This window comes from Andrena cerasifolii, chromosome 5 (assembly GCF_050908995.1).
Source record: "Andrena cerasifolii isolate SP2316 chromosome 5, iyAndCera1_principal, whole genome shotgun sequence".
NCBI lineage: Eukaryota > Metazoa > Arthropoda > Insecta > Hymenoptera > Andrenidae > Andrena > Andrena cerasifolii.
Window position 1 is genome coordinate 5,833,871 of NC_135122.1, and position 18,475 is coordinate 5,852,345.

General features: G+C 49.9%; 1 protein-coding gene across 1 annotated transcript in view; it reads right to left on the minus strand.

The window, feature by feature from the left end:
- LOC143369274 (inactive tyrosine-protein kinase 7) overlaps window positions 1–18,475 on the minus strand; it is a 47,720-nt gene that overhangs the window by 3,910 nt on the left and 25,335 nt on the right. The window contains exons 3-8 of the mRNA XM_076813016.1: window positions 2,772–2,895; window positions 1,981–2,414; window positions 1,583–1,879; window positions 710–1,276; window positions 316–591; window positions 46–228 (exon numbers count right to left, since the gene is read on the minus strand). Of these exons, the coding sequence (XP_076669131.1) occupies window positions 46–228; window positions 316–591; window positions 710–1,276; window positions 1,583–1,879; window positions 1,981–2,414; window positions 2,772–2,895 (1,881 nt within the window). The remainder of the gene's footprint in view (window positions 1–45; window positions 229–315; window positions 592–709; window positions 1,277–1,582; window positions 1,880–1,980; window positions 2,415–2,771; window positions 2,896–18,475) is intronic.

Sequence of the window (18,475 nt, forward strand, 5' to 3'; positions counted from 1 at the left end):
GCTCCGAAGCGCTGTTCTCGCGCAGCAATTCGAGGAGATAGATACCTTCTGCCTGCTCTTGGAGGTACTGCTGCTTCCTGCGGCGCCTCCTGTAACGGCAGTACACCATCAGCCCGACGACCAGCACCATGTAAGCCGCGGCCGCGCTCAGAGTGATCGTGACCGTCTTCGTCATCATCGACCCGTCGTCCCCCGCATCCAGATCGTTGTCGAATCTGTAGGTGTCGCCTGGAAAACCATCGCAGAAGTCACACCGCCGAGTCCTTGTGAAACAGGCGAGGGTAAGAGTAAGAGCTCGCGGTGCTAAGTAGTTACTTTTAACGTTCAGCTGAACCTCCTCCCTCTTCAAGCCTCCGCTGTTGCCCGCCGTGCACCCGTACTTCCCCTCGTCCCCCAGGTACACCTCCTTTATGTACAAGCTCCCGTTGGCCAGCACCTCGAAGCGAGAGTTGTTCAGGTTGTTCATTCGCGAGTCCTTGTCCCATTGGATGGTGGGCTTCGGGTCCCCCTCGGCGGCGCAGTGCAGCATCACCGGGTAGCCCTCGATCGCCTCCGTCGGATTTTGCGGCTGAATGGTGAATTTCGGCGCGACTGCAACGACAACATGCCGCGTTATCGCTACGTACACGTATCTACCCAGCCGCCATCCAGCCCAGCGTTGTCGCCTGAAAATTAATTAATTGGCCAGTCTCGGAGGGATCGCACTTACTGATCACGTCGATGCTAATCGTGTGGTTGATCGATCCCTGCGCGTTGCTGGCTATACAAGTGTACCGGCCTTTGTCTTCCTCGAGGACGCCATTGAAGTGGAGAGTCCCATTGATATCTTGCACGTGCTTGGGGAATTCCTCCCCCGCGCCCTCCTTCGTCCACTTCACCATCGGATTAGTGGCACCCTGAGACTTGCACGGCACTTTGGCCGTGGAGCCAAGCTCCAGCCGCTTGTCCACCGGTTGCGGGGAGAACTTGAGCTTCTCCTCGACCGTCAGGCCGGCCCGCTCCGAAAATATCGACGGGAAGCCCTTCGTGAATACCTCGCACATGTACGTGCCCTTGTCAGACAGGTCGGCGCTCCTGAAGTGCAGGGTCACGTTACCGTGGTGATCGGTGACTCGGTGTCTCGTCGGACCGCCGCTCTCTTTCAGAGGCTCGCCGTCTTTCAGCCAGCGCACGTGGGTCACCGGCGGCTCCATCCCGGAGTAAGAGCACGTCATGGTCACGGGGTCCCCCTCCATCACGCTCAGGCCCTCCGGGGAGCTTATCAGCGTCGGCGGAGCTGAAATCGCGCATCAGACATCGACGTTAGCGCGCTACTTTCGAGAGGCTTTGTTAGCTACTGCGAGCGCTCCCTTCTTTCCTCCCCGAATGGTAATCGAAAAATTAAAAGCGAAAGTACGGGAACGTGGCGGAGAGAACGAAGACCGTACCAATCAGTGAAGTGAAAACACGTTTTAATTAACACGATCCGCGGCGCGCTGATTAAAAGAAACGCTTCGCCACGGCGACGTTCCCGTTACTCCCTTGGATTTCAATTTAAGTTTATCTTAACTGGAGCGTCTTAACGTCAGCGCGGCAGACTTACTGGAAATGAGCACTTGAGCGTATATATCGGACTCCCCGGCCATATTCTCGGCGACGCAAGTATAATTGCCGTCGTCCTCGCCCATTCGAGCCTTCGCGACGATAAGCGTATTATCCTGAACGCGCACCGGCCCGGAATCGCTTATAATGTGTCCCTTGGGATCTCTCCAATAGACCTTGGGAGCCGGCAGACCGGAGGGTTCCAAGCAGCTGACCTGGAGTTCCTGGTCCTCCCCGACGACCGCCACTTGGTTCGGCAGCAGAGGCTCGAACGAGGCCGCGGTGAGGTTCATTAAGTCTGTGAAATAGAATTCTACTTTCGTCACGGGCACAAGTGTTGCCGAGGAAAGGATCCAGCGAATGAAAAGCTACGAACTGTAGCGCGCGTACGTTACTCACATGCTATCTGAAGATCAACCGTGTACGTAATGGTGGCGTCTCCTCTCTCCCCGTGGCAGGAGTAGAATCCTTGGTCCCTGTGCTCGGCGGAGCGTATCATCAAAGTGCCGTTCTCGAACACGGTCCTCTCGTCCTCGGTTTCGAGCGGGCCGATGTCCTTGAAGAACCACTGAACGGAGTCAGCGTCCTCGAAGACGCAGTGGAGAACGGCCAGCTCGCCGCGCTTGGCGATTAGGTTCCTCGGGACCACCTTTATCGTGGCGGTCTCGTTCCCAGACACGACCAAGGGGTAACTTTCCATTTTCGGCGAGGATCCGGCGTCGTTCTTCGCCAGGCAGCCGTACATGCCGCTGTCCTCGGCTACGGCCCTGTGTATGTGCAGCTTCTTCTTCTTGATCTCGATCCGCTCGCTCCTCGCCACGGACTCGCGGTTCCTGCAACCGGTGCGTCAAGGTTCTCTCGGGCGTTCGCAAGGAGCGTGTCTGGCGCGGTAGGTATTAGCGCGTATCGATAGCCGTCTAGGGTTTCGACGGGTCGGGGGGTTAAGCGCGAAAGGTGAAAAGCTGCGACAGGCGAGACGAGGGTAGAGGAAAATGTCGGTTGATAATTCAGGGGTAGTTACGTGTAAACGACGGGTGTCAGTTATGCGGGGGCTGAAGTTAGGCGGAGACGGAGGGCGAGGGGGCGGGCGCGGGGATGCGACACCCTCCGAGTCGCGGATTTTGCGGAATTATCAGCGCCGGGGTTATTTGAGGGCGCGCGGATAAATAGGAGCAAGTTGTGCAACGAACTTGAACCACTCGTATTTCATGTCTCCGGAGCCATCGACGTGACATCGAAGTTCGACCTCGCCTCCCACGCGGATAGCGGAGGGTAGCTTCGGTTGCTGCAGTTGCACGCTCGCCTCGCTGATCCCTGAAACAGAAATTCCCGCGAATCGATCAGGCCACGGTCTTTCGAATAATTTAGCGGCCTCGGCGTTTCCGCCGTCGCGTTCCCGTTCCCCGTTCCCATTCCCGTTACGCTGCGCGTACAAATTTTATTCGATATTGGTAAATACTTTCCCAGGGGTGAATTCGGAAGCGTTTGCGTGTCTCTGCTCGCTGGAGCACCACTCCAAATACGCAGACTCACTTCGGTAAAGGAACAAAAGTGTCGCAAGAAAAACCAACAAATATGAAGCATATTTAGGGGAGACCGGGGCAAACTGACGCGGAAAAAGTTAGAAGTCGAATAAAATTTTTCCCTTTCAATAAAAATGTGTGGAAATAGATTTATAATATAATTTGAACGTTACTATTGGTAAATAACGAATAGCAATGCTTAAAATAAACTGAAAGTATATTAAAATTCAACTTGAAAAGAAAATGCCAAAACGACCACTTTACCCCATATATGGGGTAAAGTGAGCTATATACTATCTGTGGTAAAGTGAGCTGAAATAAAATACGAGTTTTAATTAAGGATATAGGTAATTATCAACCCTTTGCGCTGGGATGACTTGCGTAGCACGTCAGTTTCTGTTTTTTTTAACCGTAGTTGTCGAAAACTGTGGCAGATTTTTCATTTTTTTGAGATTAGAATCTGTTTCATCATGCCGCGTGGTTTCCCAGATAGCTGACTGGTTAGGATATTGCGTACATCACTCACTCATCTTTTCTTTGCAGCTCAGTTTACCCCGGTCACTTTGCCCCGAATGTGTACTCAGTGGAAAATTAATTATTTAATAATGTTAGGATTAATGTTTTCTCACAAATTAAGAAAGCTCATTTTACCCCGGTCTCCTCTACAGGTCGGTCGCTTCGATTATTTTACACAGTTAAGTACATATTATTCCTTAATAGCGTAAAAAAATGTTGTTTTTGTGTCAGGTATAAAAATGGCTTCCACCAGTATCCCCAAATCAACGAGAACATCATTAATTGTGGAGTCATTAATTGGAAAACAGACTTAAACTCTTTTCCATGCCCCCAAAAACGATTAACCCTAGCGGCCTGCAAATATTGTCCGATTAGGCTGAAATTTTGCACAGTACATTATGCTAGATATAAAAATGGACCACCCTAATAGCCGATCCATCATTTGTATCAACGTTTATCCGAGAAAGCAGCTCTTCACAAAAGCCGCGCAGCAAGTAGCGGCGGAGCTTAAGGGCAGGATCGGTCCACTCCGGCGAGTCGAGAAGGATCATTTTCGAGAGCAAGGTCGCCCGTCGGAGGACAAAAAGCCAGCGCGGTAGAGAGCGAAGGGAATCGAGTAGATCCGTCGCCCGGCAGTTGCTGGAAAAAACCTCGCGACCGGCCGTGGCGGCGCAGCTCGGTGGTTCATGAATCCTTAAAACGCGGGCGAAGTTATTTGCCGACGTCTTTCAACAAAGTCTGGGTAAATTAAGAAAAAAGAGGAGGACGAGTGGAGGCGAAGCGTTTGTTCCGCGCAAACCGGGTGGACGGATCGTCGAACGTTGCTCGTCGCCACCGAGGCAACTCTTTTCTTCCTCGCCCCCTCCGTTCTTTTTTCGTCAAAGAAGTGTACGTCGTCTTGCCGACGTCCTGTCGCGGCCGCAGGACGAGCCGAGCGCAGAAGCCGCGAGCAAAAAGACGCAAGGGGGGGAAAAAGAGATGGGCACTAACGGGCGGAAGGTGATGGAGAAAAACGAGGGAGAGTGGAGGGGAAGGTGGAGAGATGGGAGAGAAGAAGGACGGATGGGTTCGGTCACGATGTTTTATTTGATTCGATTAAATCCGTGGGTTTCGAGGCGGCTGCACCTCCGGTAGGTTACACTCGCTCGCAGGCCTGCCGCGCTGTGCCCGCGACGAGACGCGACGCGACGCGGCCGCTTGATCCCTCCGGAGCAAAAAGGAAGGAGGACGGAATCGAGCTGACATTCCCAGGGAACAACTTCCACCCTCTGGCTCATTCTTCTCCTCCTTCTTCGCCCTCTGCTTCGTCCTCCTTCCCGACCTCGGCAATTGCTTTCCCTCCCATTGTCCTACGGATGCTCTTTCCACGTTCTGGAATTCTGCTCGGCCCTGTCCTCGGGCTTTCCACCGGGTTCTATCGCCGATAGGATTCCACGGGCCTCCAAAGTATGTATTCGTTTTCGTATTCCCGACCACGACCTTACGCCAGCCGCTGGTTCCGTCCCACGGATTTTCCTCGTCAGACATTTCGCGCGATTTATGCGTCGCCCGTGTCCCGGGACACCGTAATAACGCCTCTGACGCGCCCCGAATAAACGGCGAGCTGCCTCGAAAATATAAGGTAATTGCCCCAGTTGTCGATCAAGTCCCAGTTGTCGATTATTTTCACAAATATTATGGATTTATAGCATTTTTAACAATATTTTTATAATAAAAATGACGTTCTTTAAATGTAAAATTGTATATGAATTATTATCATAAGTTTCAAAAAGTGATAATAATTCCAGACATGAAAAAAGAAAGGAAGTACGTAGTCTGACTCTGGTCCGTGTGCAAACAAGAGACTTCCTTAATCATAGAGCTACCAGCACTGGTTGATGAAACACGGGTTCGAACGAGTTTTATACATTTTTGTGTGTCTGATGAAGATACATTTTTGGGGGGATCTACCGTGGCTAAAGAAAGAAAGGTAAGATATAATTAATTAAGTTTCATGGCACACTACAAATTTAGACGAGAAAGAAAAGAAGGAGATTAAAAAAGTAGCACTGCAGAAACAAAAAACGGTCATAGCCTCTTGTTTTCTTGGTCGACTACTAGAGCAAATACTGATCGACAACTAGTTCCGACCGTAATTTAGTGATCGACATCTGAGGCATCAACATTTTTATTCTTAATTAGGTTCTATATATATTTAAATGTGGATATTAATTATAATTAGGTTCTATATATATTTAAATGTGGAAATTAATTATAATTTCCACATTTAAATATATATAGAACCTAATTAATTATAATTTCCACATTTAAATATATATAGAACCTAATTAATTATAATTTCCAGATTTAAATATATATAGAACCTAATTTTTGCTTTGCTATTATCTATATTAATGCTAAAATTAACTGCTAAAAGAAAAAAAAGGTATTTTTGTCCATTTACATAAATTTTTTCATTACAAATATTTCGACCTCCTACTAACTGATCGACAACTGGGGCAATTACCTCAGGCACGCGGGGGGATTGGCGATCTGGAAGCCGCAGACGGGTAACCTGTTAGCGAAGGGGCCAATGACGAGTTGATCTCGCCGCGCAACGGGGAGGAAACCCGAGACAGATACATATCGAGGATAACTTGCCGAACAGTTTACCAGGGACTGTCAACGCGATAAGGCTTCGTTCGTTAATTTAACTCGTTACCCTTCGCCCTCCGGTCGATCGATCGCCCCGACCTTAGGGCCGGAAACAGCAATCTCCAGCTTCCGCTTCTGATATCCAGCGACAGCTTTGAAATTGAATCTTTTATCCCTCCTTCGAACCTTCCGACGCGGTCTTATCGTTAACGCGCGGCTTTCTTGCGATCCTGCTTCTCGGAGCATCTCTTCCCTTAAGAGAACCGTCGTAAACAGCGACTGGGCCGTAATGCCTTCAGACTCTCGCTATTAAAACGCGTACGAAAAGGGGGAAGAAGAGGGAGGGAAAGAAGACCGAGCGCCATTCAATTGACCGCGTCAGTGGAGGGAAAGCGTATCTCCCGTCGCGTTTCATATTTTTATACGCATTAACGGCCTGCCGTATCGTATCGGCTCCATTTCATTACGGGCGTCGGCTGCCGTCGCGGCGTACAGATTTAAATGCCACGCTCCATCGATCGAATTTCCCATTACAAAATTATCCTCCGAGCGGGAGAGCCGCTGCGCCGCGGTGGGAAAGATCTCTCAAGGACAGGCGCGCACCACGTCATTAACGGAACGCTCCGACTCCTTAATTTTCCTGCGTTCCCTTTGGTGCCCGACGAACAGGGGGCCCCCCCTTCGATCCGACGAGTCGGTGAGCCTCGAGACCCCGAAAAAACTCGGCGGGAACGGAATTTACTTTACATGGATGCCTGGTTACCCGTGAAATGGAGACGACTACTCCCGACCGGAGCGGCGCATCCCCGAGGTGGCATTATTAACAGCCGACTGGGTCCGCGCAGCCTGTCCAATCCCTTTACTTTTATCCGCGACGATGCTTCTGCCGTCGACGGCTTTTTTTTTATCGCCCCGAAGATCGCGGCGAATCGAGCCGTGGCGTGTCGGCGCGAGACGCGTCGAGCTCCTTTCTCTACGGTTTCTCGGGGAAACGGCGTCGACGAGTCCTAGAACTTCCCTTGCGGGCTGCTCACTCCGCGAATTAATATTTCCCCCTAATACGCGGGGTTTCCCATCGTTGGTTCATTTTCCCGGGGCAGAAGACAGGAGGCTGCGACTCGATAAGGGACGAAATTATTCGGCTACGTGAAGTACCAAGTATAGGTACTGTAATTCGAACGAATTCGCGTGAATGGAGGATCACGGAGCGCGGAGCCCGCCCTTGGAGGCCGAGAGTAAAGAGATCACAATCGAACAACGGAGAGAAAAGCGCGCCTTTGATGTATCTCGCTCGCCCGGCGTCGTTTACCATCCGCGTCAATATTAATTACTAGCAATTAGCGTCGGCGAAGGTGCGCGCTGTTACGGCAAGCTGGCAAGCGGCGTGCGCTCACTCCGCAAATTACTCCCTTCAATACTACTGCATCGAACAACGTGAGTGGAACAACGCACCAGGGACAAAGCGGTGCCACGCCGCGGCGGTGTGAGGGAAATGGAAACAACCGGGACGAAAACGCGCAGTCCGAATAACGGCCACCCTCATCCACTCTGTTGATCAGTGCGCCGTGCCGCGGCGGGCCGCCGCGTTGCTTCGCTCGTTCCTTCGCTCTTTCCCGCCGCGCGCGAAGCCTCGGCCGTGGCCGCGCACGAACGGATTAAAGGGCCGCGTTAAAATGCCCGCGCGCCTTCTCCTTCGGCATTCAGTCCATTAAGAAGCATTAATCTCGAGGAGTTATCCTCGAGGAGGCGGATATTCGAGGGCTGCCGCCCGTCCTCCGGTGCACAATGCGACAATAAAGAGTGACAAAGCTCGGAAGAAAGGAGGAGGAATCACGGTGGGATGACCGTGAGAGGAGCAGAGGATGGAGGAGGAGAGGCACGGTGGAAGAAAGCCCCGGACAAGGGGTACGGTAAGAGAAGAAGACGCGGGAGGGGGTGCGTAAGAAGAAGGGCTCGTTTGTAATCGCGAAACTCACTTTGCGTCTCTGAGGTCTCCACGAGATTTTGCCCGGCCACTCGACTCTCGACTCTCTTTCTCTCTTATATATATATATATGAGAGAGAGAGAGAGTCGAATATATATTAGTTTCTCTTTCCGGCTCCAGCATCGCCCCGTCCCCTCCCTCTCCGCCGCGGTTTTACGGGGTTTTCCCCCGTGTCCTCCTCGAGCTCCGCTCCAGCCCGCTCACTCCACTACTCGGAAAGCCGTGTTTAAATGCACAAACGAAGCGAGAGATCAAAGGCACCGCCGGCAGCGCGCGCGCTAAGTGAGAGGAGGAGAAGAAAAGACGAAGAAAAGGAGAGCAGCAGCGGGCGAACCGTTGAGGGAGAGAGAGCCAGAAGAAAGGGAGAGCAACGTTTATTATTATCATCGTGTATGCCGACAGCGTCCGACCGCCCCACCTCCACCGCTCTTCCTTCTCGCTCCTCCGCAGCATCCACTAACCACGCAGTCGAGATTAACTTTCGTGTAAACACCGTAGGAAACGCGCGTGCGTGGCGGCGACGGCCTGGCTCCTGCAGCCACAGCCCGTTCGCGGAGAACTCCACCTCTGCCTTTTTGGCAACCGTCACTCCACGGGCGACCCTGAAATCCGTCGGGCTTTTCGTATCGCGAACCATCCTCCTCCGTGGTCACAATTCGCGTAGGTATACCCCACGTGTCGTTGTCCGGTAGAAAACCAGAAACAGAATCTCCGAACCCCAAACCGAACAGCTGGCAGGCCGCGACCCTAGATCGGAAACGGATCGAGAACGCGTCAACAGATGCGCGTAATCTTACGCAGGAGTGGTACCGCGTTACGACACGGACCACCCAGATGCCACACAGTAGTTTAAGTCAGCCTGCGGTCAGACGCGATCGAATTAGAGGAGACGAGTTACGCGTTACTTGTCGAATAAATCGCCCTTGCAGTGGTATCTATGCTATTTACAAACACCTTCTGTCTCGTCAAGGCCTTCAAAGAATTTCTCAACAGTAAAAAATCGTAACAACTTTTCACGGAAAAATGGATAATAATAACAATAACGAGGAAACTAAAATAAAGAAATAAACAGTACGATATGTAAATACGTGACTTTTTCATTGCCATATCCTTAATAATATTAGATTATTAGTTTATTATAGGCATTAGAAATTATATTCGAATTTCTTTTTTGACCACAACCACGATAAATTGTGGTGTGTCCCCAGTATTGCCAGTTCTGTGTTTAGAGTGTGAAATGAATTTGATCAAGTCGGTTTATAAAACCAGTTTAATCTTAATCAACCAAAAATTTTCGTTCTCTATTTTTTCTTTTTTTTACTATCCGCTTTCTTCATTTTTCTTTTTTCTTTTGCCCCTGTACATCGCAGGGCCGGCCCGCGTGCTGAATTACGCGACCGTCTGGCGCAAAGTGGCCCACGCAAATTAACAGGGTCTCGATTAACGGATTATCGATCTCGATGAACGTCCGGTTTGCCGTGGCGACGGTCGCGCTTTGATTTTTATATCCTGTGAGCCGAGAAGCCGGCGTTCCTTCTTAATGGAGCGTTCAACGGGAATCGGTCGGAAGCCGTTTGCACGCTCGATTTCCGTCTTGTAAAGCGCAGCAACCAGGGTGAAAAGGGAGTTCGCATCAAAGGGGCGCGGAAAGTTAAGAGAAAAGTCGAAAGAGCAGCCGACAAAAGTGATCGCTCGGCAAAAAAGTCACGGGACATCGCCGTCAGGGTCGAAAGTTACCGTAAGATATCGACAGTCCCGTTTCCATGCCGACGAGAACGATATCTATTTGCGTTTCCCCGGAAAAATTGTGTAGCCGCGTGAAAGATCCTTCCGTTAGACAGTTTCCTGTGAAAAAGCAGATTTTCTCGCGGGAGGGACCTTTAACCTTCGGCATTCCGAGCCCTTTGTTTCCGTTGGGAAAGCGAGAGGTATCAGTGTCGGGACAATAGTTTACGACGTCGAGGATTCGACGGGAGCGAAGGCCCGGGGCGATCGACAACCAGCCGCTGAAACAAACGACGGAAGCGGTTTTTCCTCCAGCAAAGAGGGAAATATTCACGAGGGCGATCGATCCGACTGCCGCCGATATTGGACTGCACTTGGCCGTAACCGTGGACGATCGAAATAATGGGTTGGTCGGAGGCGGGCATAAAAGGCGCGCGACTCTTTTGAAAACCAGACCCGTTATTACACTTTTAATATGGGCGTAAAGCGAGTGGCCCCGCGACGTAAAAATATCACCGACAGACGCCCCGGCGAGCCCACTTCTACCGTAAGTAAAAACGCCATTGACGAGCTTCGGGAGCCGAGGACCTTCGATCGAAACCATTGAACGGGCAAACTTTCACGTTTCCCATCGCACAGAGACGAGGCAACGTGTTCCTTCTAAACTGGAAAGAAGTTCAAAGGAGATCACCGAAACGTTCCCGGCACGCGTGTGCTCGTTTGCCGCGCGGCTACGGCTTAGTTAGAAATTGTATCTGTGTTTTCTAGCGTAACTTTAGACCGCGCCTGGCTCGTCACGGAAGCGACAGGATAAATATCCCCATTTCTACCCTTTTCGTATTTTTCATATTATTATGAGCGTTGCGTTTGTACTATAGCTGTAACAAAATGATTATAAATTATTTGAACACTTACGCGAGTGGTCCCCGAGCGTGGGGCTAAACAAAGTGCAGCATGAACAACGAAAACCTTTTCAAACAAGAGACTCATGATTTTGAGATCGTGTTCTCGTTCTTTGATATTCGATAATTGGGCAGAAAATAGTCTTTGCGGTGAAAGTTCTTATTTAATAACCAAAACAGATACCCCATTGTGTTATGGATTTAGATTTGTATACTATTTTTAAATTTTTTATATTTTTTAGGTAGAACCGATTCTAAACTTAGCAACGGGACAGGTGGGTCGTTCGCAGCTAGGCGCTAAAAACTTCTCCCTGTGCACCCTTTGATTTAGAGCATTGTAGTTAATTAAAAATTACTAATAGTTAAACATCTCGAAATATCTTTCTTAAATAGTTTTTGAATTGGTTGATTTATTATTCAAGAATTAATCAATTACACTGTAAATTTTGATCGCAAACAAATTTTTTACACCTTCCTTATGACGAGTAACTTCTTAAATGAGTAGAAATTGAGACATTCACCTTATACCGAGAAGAAGGGAACTCTCGATCAGCCGGGGGTTTGGCTACGAAAGCTTCCCTCGACTCTCCGAAGCCACGCGATTCGCGGCGGCCACTGGACGGGAACATCGAGCGCGCGACGTTCGCTCGAATTAAAATTTTCCGGGCACACGAGGGGACGACGGGGTAAGCGGGGGAGGAAGGTGCAGGCGAAACAAGGAAACGCGACGGGACGAAGGAGTGGTGGTAGGCCTTTGACGGGATAAAAACGGAATAATTCTCCTCGTTGAATTGTAACGATTCTCCCCGCGAAAGGGGCATCGCCGAGGCGGGCGGACGGGCCGGGGAGCTAAAAGCGTCGCGTTTCAAATCTAATATCCCCCGAGAAGACAAAGCACACTCCCCTTGGAGATCGTTTACGTACATTGTAAACCGAAAAAGGACATGAAAGAATACCGCCAAAGGGGTGACGGACGTCAGAGGCGCTGGCGTGGCGAGGTGGAGGGTCGAGGAGGGGCGGAAGAAAAGCACGCCCGGGCCAGGGTAGAGCGTAAACGAGCGGTCCCGTTCCCGTTTTCCGCGCCACTCCACCCCGCGCGATCCCACCTTTCCACCGGGCCGCTGTTTATCCTAGACGTGCAAACAAACTGCGGTTCTCCCTGGAAAGCTTTCGTGGAAAGAAAGAGCGCGTTGGAGCGCGAGAGGTCGGTCCAGCGGTCCCGTGGTCCCGCTGGGGCGAAGGGAACAGTGGCCAGCCACGGCGACGCGACGCGCCTAGCTCCTGTTGAATTATTAGTGGATTACGCGTCGTGCCAAGAAACGCGGCGGGCCTGGTTCTTTCGCTCGAGGGACGTTAGCCTCGCGAACAGCGAGAAAAAGCGAGGAAAAAGGAGGAAGAGCAAAGAGCCGAGAGAGAGAGAGCCGGCCGACGCGGCACGGTGGCCAACGGAAAGAGAGCTGGGAGAGATGAAGCGGGACAGAGGACTTTCAGAGATGAAAGGGTAGGCGAGCTAATTCGTCGACAAGAGTGTCGGCCAGAGACACCGTTGGTCGGTCTACACACGTTTTCAGACGCGTTGCGGGGAACCCCGATGGTTCCTGCTCTCTCAGCCAACTACGACAGATGTCATACTATCATGCTAACGATTTTTTTTTATAAATGTAACACTGAAAACTATACGACAGATCATCTACCGATCTCGCAAAAAGTATTAGGTATTTACATACTTAGCAAATCTTTTAGGAATTTAGATAAAAACGTGGTGATTAATTTATCATTTTTCAGTGTTAGACAGTTAGGATAGTACCCCTTCAATTGCTTCTGCTTTGCAGTTAAAGGATAAGGTGAATGTCCCAATTTCTGCTCATTTCGTATTTTCCTTATTATTATAAGCGTTACGTTTGTACTATAGTTGCAACAAAATAATTCTAAATTATTTACGCGAGTATTGCACGAGCTTGGGGCTAATCAAAGTGCAGCATAAAATATTTAGTTATTGCAAAATTACAACTGATTTTCCGGAAGCTGTTTTTAGACCGGTGACCACGATTTCTCCAAAACCGCTTCACCAATCTTTCTGAAACTTCGTAGGTTCCTTCTAGACAGTCAAATCTAGTCTTTAGTCGAAGCATTTGTTTTTCCAATGCATAGTTTTTATTCTATGAATGAAAAATGAGCGTTTTTTCTACGAAAATCGATCATTTCACTTTAAACATCTGCCATTTTGTCCCAGATTAATATTTTATAAAACGGAACGATTAAAGACTAGAAAAACTATTGTACTAACTAAATCTTCTTCGTCTTTTTATTTCAGATAACCCAGTTCCGAATAATGTTGGTCACCGCAAAGCCTGTTTCTAAAAACAGCTTCTGGGAAATCAGTTGTAATTGTGCAATAACTAAATATTCTTATACCAAAACATAATATAATAACCTGTCAAAGTGTCCTTCATCTCAATTCAAAAGCCAATGCATAAAAATATGCATGTACTTTCAGAAATAAATTCCCAAAGAGATTCGATTCTTTTTCTACCTCCTGACGGTAGGCAACCCCTTAAGTGAGCAGAAATTGGTACATTAACCTTGTCGGCGTTTAAACGACGCAAATTCGAGCGCGGCTCGTCTGAGAGAATCGTCGTCTTGAGTCCGTACCCTTTAAGTCGGCGGCACTTCTCAATGGAGTCCGTGACCTACTGGGGTGAGTGGGAAAAAGTGCGAACAAGCTTGTATACGAAAAAGAAACGTGTTATCTTTCCGTCTGGACAGTGCGTCGATTATAAAAATCTCGACACAGCCGTGCGTAAGGTGAGCGGAGAAGATCAGACAAAAAAAAATACCTCGGGGCGTGTAACCCGCGCACGATTGTCGCAAGTATCGAACTATTTGTACATTTGCACTGCGAGATGAAGCTGATCATTGTCCTAAGGAGGGCGCGCAGATGTTCAGCCACGTACTTACTCGAAAGCGACGCGCGCGCCCTACGGCGTGCAGACGACTTCATACCGATCCCCTGGAGATCGCGGCGAGCGATTGCTTTCGAAATAAACAAATTTCCTGTTACGGTCCGCTTCGATTACCTTTTCTTTTAAACCGTATCGCTGGCGGCGCGGCGCTCTCGTTTCGAGGCACCCGAGACGATACCGCCTTGGCCAAGGCAGATAAGCGCTGCAGGCGTGTTGTCTGCGCGGTATCGAGCGTATGCAGCAAGGATCAGGATGGAATGGTGGCCACAGCGGTGAGCTGTGGTCCAGAAGGGAGGGTAATTGTAAAACAGGGAGCGAGTTTCGCCGGATGCATTACAAATATTGTAGTATGCTTGCGTAGCGAGTGGAAATAGCAGCTTCCGTAGATCTTAGAGTTAACCATTTACATACTAACGACGGCCCCGACTTGGATGGTGGATTACGATGCAGCGCCTGAAATTCTGAAACTGCCGAGGAGTTTCAGCGACCGAAGGAACGGCCGATTTTTCGTTCTACCGCTCCGGGTAGAACGTGCGGCGCGCGTCGTGGCAGCGCGTTAAGGAACAGAAACGGACGAAGGAAGGGAGAGAGACGGTGGCAGACGTGCCCTCGCGCGAGCTGCTATCTGGAAGACGAAGAAAGGGAATCGAGGGTGAGACGGGCAGATGGAGAGAGAGAGAGAGAGAGAGCGCAGATCGGTCGGGCGGGTGAGAGAGATCGAGGGACATCGCGGCAGAAGGAGAGAAAGCCGGAGCCAGAGAAAGAGGGAGGAAGCACGAGGAGAGAAGGAGAGGGATGCAGGGTGGCTCTGTTCGGGGGTCGGTCGTTGCCATGGGGATGGTAGTAAGGCAGGGAAAGAGAAGGGAGGGTCGGTCGATGCAAACGCACCATAAAGTTTTATGGCTCTCCAGAACTGTACCTATCCGCCCTCGTCTGCTAGCTCTGGGACCGGCGACTCTGTTCCTCGCTTCGGGAAACTGCTCGCCTAATCCCGCAAGAATTTTTTCCGCCCGAAAATCGAGAATGTCGCCGGGAATAATGGGAACCCCGGGACCTAATTATTCACGGAGCAGGGGGTGGCTTTCGTCTCGCGTGCATATCGCTGTAGAGCATCCAGCGACCTTCCGCGACAAATCGCAGGACCATTTCGCGTGCCAGCGACGCGATAAGGAACGCTGACGTTCCGTCGAGTGGCAGCGCTGTTACGCGAGCAGGGACAAAGGAACGCCGAGACTGTAGACGACATTTTTCCGACCGCCCCGATTAACGAGGAAACCACGTCGACGATTGTTCGGGACGAAAACGAGAGAACACTGCGGGACGCGGGAGACCCCGCGCCGCGCCGCCGTGGAAAGAACGTTTAATGTTAATTATCCGCGATTCACCGAGCGGCGCGCGCGCGATTCGTTTTAATTGAGCGGCGAAACCGGCGAGCGAGCGTCCGAATCGTGCGTCGTTAACGAGCGAGAATCGATTCTCGCTCGATAATTCCGTGTCGCCGAGTCGGCTCGATTCGATTCGCGGGACCGGGGGTGTTTCTGTTAATGGAAAATAGCGGGGCGGGCGCGGATGGCTGTGGAGGGCCGGGAGCGGATTTTTAGGAGCGAACTTACTAACGAACCAGCCTCCGCCTCGTTACTTCTCGCGTCGCAATTATTTCGCCGTGCTTCGACTTTCAAAGCTGTTTATACATTATACATCGATCGCCTAGCCATTGAATAATGCCCCGCGTTTTCTACTCGTCGCGCTGGGACTTTCGGGAGAGCCGCCGGCGAGACTCCGTGAACGCTTCCACGGGCGGAACGCAATCGCTCGGCTTCGGAACGCGCTTACATCATTTATGAGACGTCGTAAAATGACGAGATAAATCCCGCTTCGGAATGGAAACACTCGAGCGCCGACGGAGATACGATATCGCCGATCGTCGATGACGGACGCGGGGATTACCGGGGTAATAAAAACGGAGGACGGTGCCGATCCGTTTGCTTTCCCGAACAAGAGGATCCAGTACAAATCGCCGCTGGGAGATACTGTTCGCGCGACAGATAGCGCCGTGAGAATCGTGCCCGCGCCGCTCCGGGCCACCTTTCAGGGAATAAAAAGCAAATATTGAATTGGGGCGAGACTCTACGTTTATACAAGCGCTGCGAGCCTTTTAACATTCCCGTGCGCCGCTCTCTCGCGGCGGATCCGCGTTCTAACGACTTACTCGGGGGGGCAGGACCCCTCTCCTCCTTCATGCCGTTGGATACCTACTCGCAAGAAGAATTGCAGGAAAGGTCACGTCGTTCGCCACCGTCGACGAGATCCAGGAGGGCCGTCTGCCGAGGAAATAAAGCGTTTACGAGAATCCAGCTCGTGATCCCCGTCTCGAAAAAACAACGGGTCTCGCTTAGAACTGTTCTTGAATTATCTAATTCCAGGAGAACCAACCGGCAGACGGAGCGAGAGCGAGGGACGAAGACGGGGAGAGAGAAAGAGAGACGAGGGAGGCCGAGTGTATTGCGAACGTGCCACGAGTGCCAATCCTCAAAACCACCCCAGGAGGAATACAAAAACCGTGCGACAGAGACGAACCTGGCTTCCAGGGGGAGCAACGACGAGGGAGAGACGGACGGAGAGAGACGGAGAGGAACGCGGTAGGTAATTATTTTCGAACCGTCGAACCAGCGCGCGGGAGTCTGCTGCCAGGTATCATCTCGGAGTCAAGGATCACCTAGGCGAATCAAGAATAATACTTAAGCTTTATTAGCGGTGTAGTTGCTCTCGAAATATTCCTACGATTTACATTGCACTCCACCACCACCACCACCACCGCCGTCTTTCTCCCTCCGACGAGTCTGCGCCGCCGTCAACTTCGCGCGAAAATATCACTCTCGTTACCGCGGCGCCGTAAGGTCGTTAAAAAGTTACGAAACGGCCGCCTCGCGTCGCGTCTTCCGCGGACCAAACTTTCGCGTCCTGAACTGCGGGAAACTAGCTGGTTCGATGTAACTCGATAACGTTCGATCGCGAGCAGCTACCTTCTTCCTCGTTCTGCGTTTTCGCCCGCCTGAGCTGCGCCGTCTAGTCTCTCGCACGACCCAACGAAAACGCTGCGTAAGGCTCTTTGTACGTAGACACTGGTCGACACGAGTTATTATTATTATTATTAAGGGGGCATTCCCTGTAATCACGACTGAAAATTCGGCAACGTTCAGGTAAGGCGCGATTTTGAACTCCAGATAACATTGAAAAAACACGATTAAAAGTGTACTTAAAAAATTGTTCCGTATACATTACAAGTAGCTTAATAAATGAAAAGAAGTTTGACATTGTTATTCATTGTATTCACTGGGGAAAAAAAACCTGAGTAGGTATTTACCTACAACTAGTATACTTAGTCAATAAGAGCATCGGCGAGGCTGGAGTGGTAACACTGTTGGGAAGCCTAACCGTGAAGCTAAAATAGAAACGGCAACAAACAGACATAACAAATGTTAAAAGTAATCTTAAGGATGTATGGGACCTATCTTCAAAATGGCACCAAATTGATGAAAATTTGTGAGATTTTTCTTTCTAATCTTCCTGATGTGCTCCAAAAATTTTAAACGAATTCACTAAATGATTGCTGAGTTATAACGATTTTAATTTCCACTGATTTTACACGTACTCTTATGGAAATAGTCGAACTTGGCAGATAAAGCAGCTGAAAAAATGTTGAAGAAATAGTACCAATGTTTTCATTTTTTTTTTACACGTAGTATATGGGTAGATGAAAATATCTGCCAAGTTTCAATTGTTTTCACCACACCGTTTTAAAGAAATAAATTATAACTTGAGAAAATTGTGAATTCAGGGCATTTTCACTGGCAAAAGTTTATCAAATAATACTCGAGAAAGCATTTGTAAAGTGAAAAATACCTTCCTAGGAGTAAAAATAAGACTCCAACTGTCGTTCGAGTTTTTTACACCTGGATTTACTATGCGTAAGACGTAGCTATTCAATTATTTCAAGTTTCATATACTTTTGTCTAGTATTGAACGTCCGATACATCCTTAAGACCTAACGCTAAACTCTAAAGCGCTAAATTCTAAACCTATTCTACGGTAATTTTGCTAATGATTCTAATAACGAGTTCAGCGTCGCGGAAGAACCTCAGACGCTCCGGTGAATCGCCAAATCGTGTTATTTGCCCGGCAAACGTTCCCGGTACGTTTGAGCGCGTGTAAATCAATAAAACAAACTGCAGGCAGGTGCGCGCACCGCCGATCATTTCTAGGTGGTTACCGTGCGATGCTCCTGTTGCACCCGCGAGCACCAAAACGCGAGATCATTTGGGAAAAAGTAATTTCGCATTTCGAACTGATTGCTGTTTTTGTCCAATTCCGAAGCGGTCAGGGTGGCACCGTTGCGAGAAGGAGCAATCGAGGAATCGATCTGGAAATGCTGCGAATAGGAGAGAGCACATCGATTCGAGCTCGCGCGGGATCGTTGCTTCGAGCGAGAGTCGCGTTGGCGGCAGATAAAATTGCTGAAAATAGTGTCGCGTATCTGGCAGATACAAGGATACACCCACGACGCTGGGAGACGCCGAGACGCGAAGATAAATTGTTTTTTTTTTCGTGCAACAGCGACTGGCACTCGGCAGGCCACGTGCAGCTCC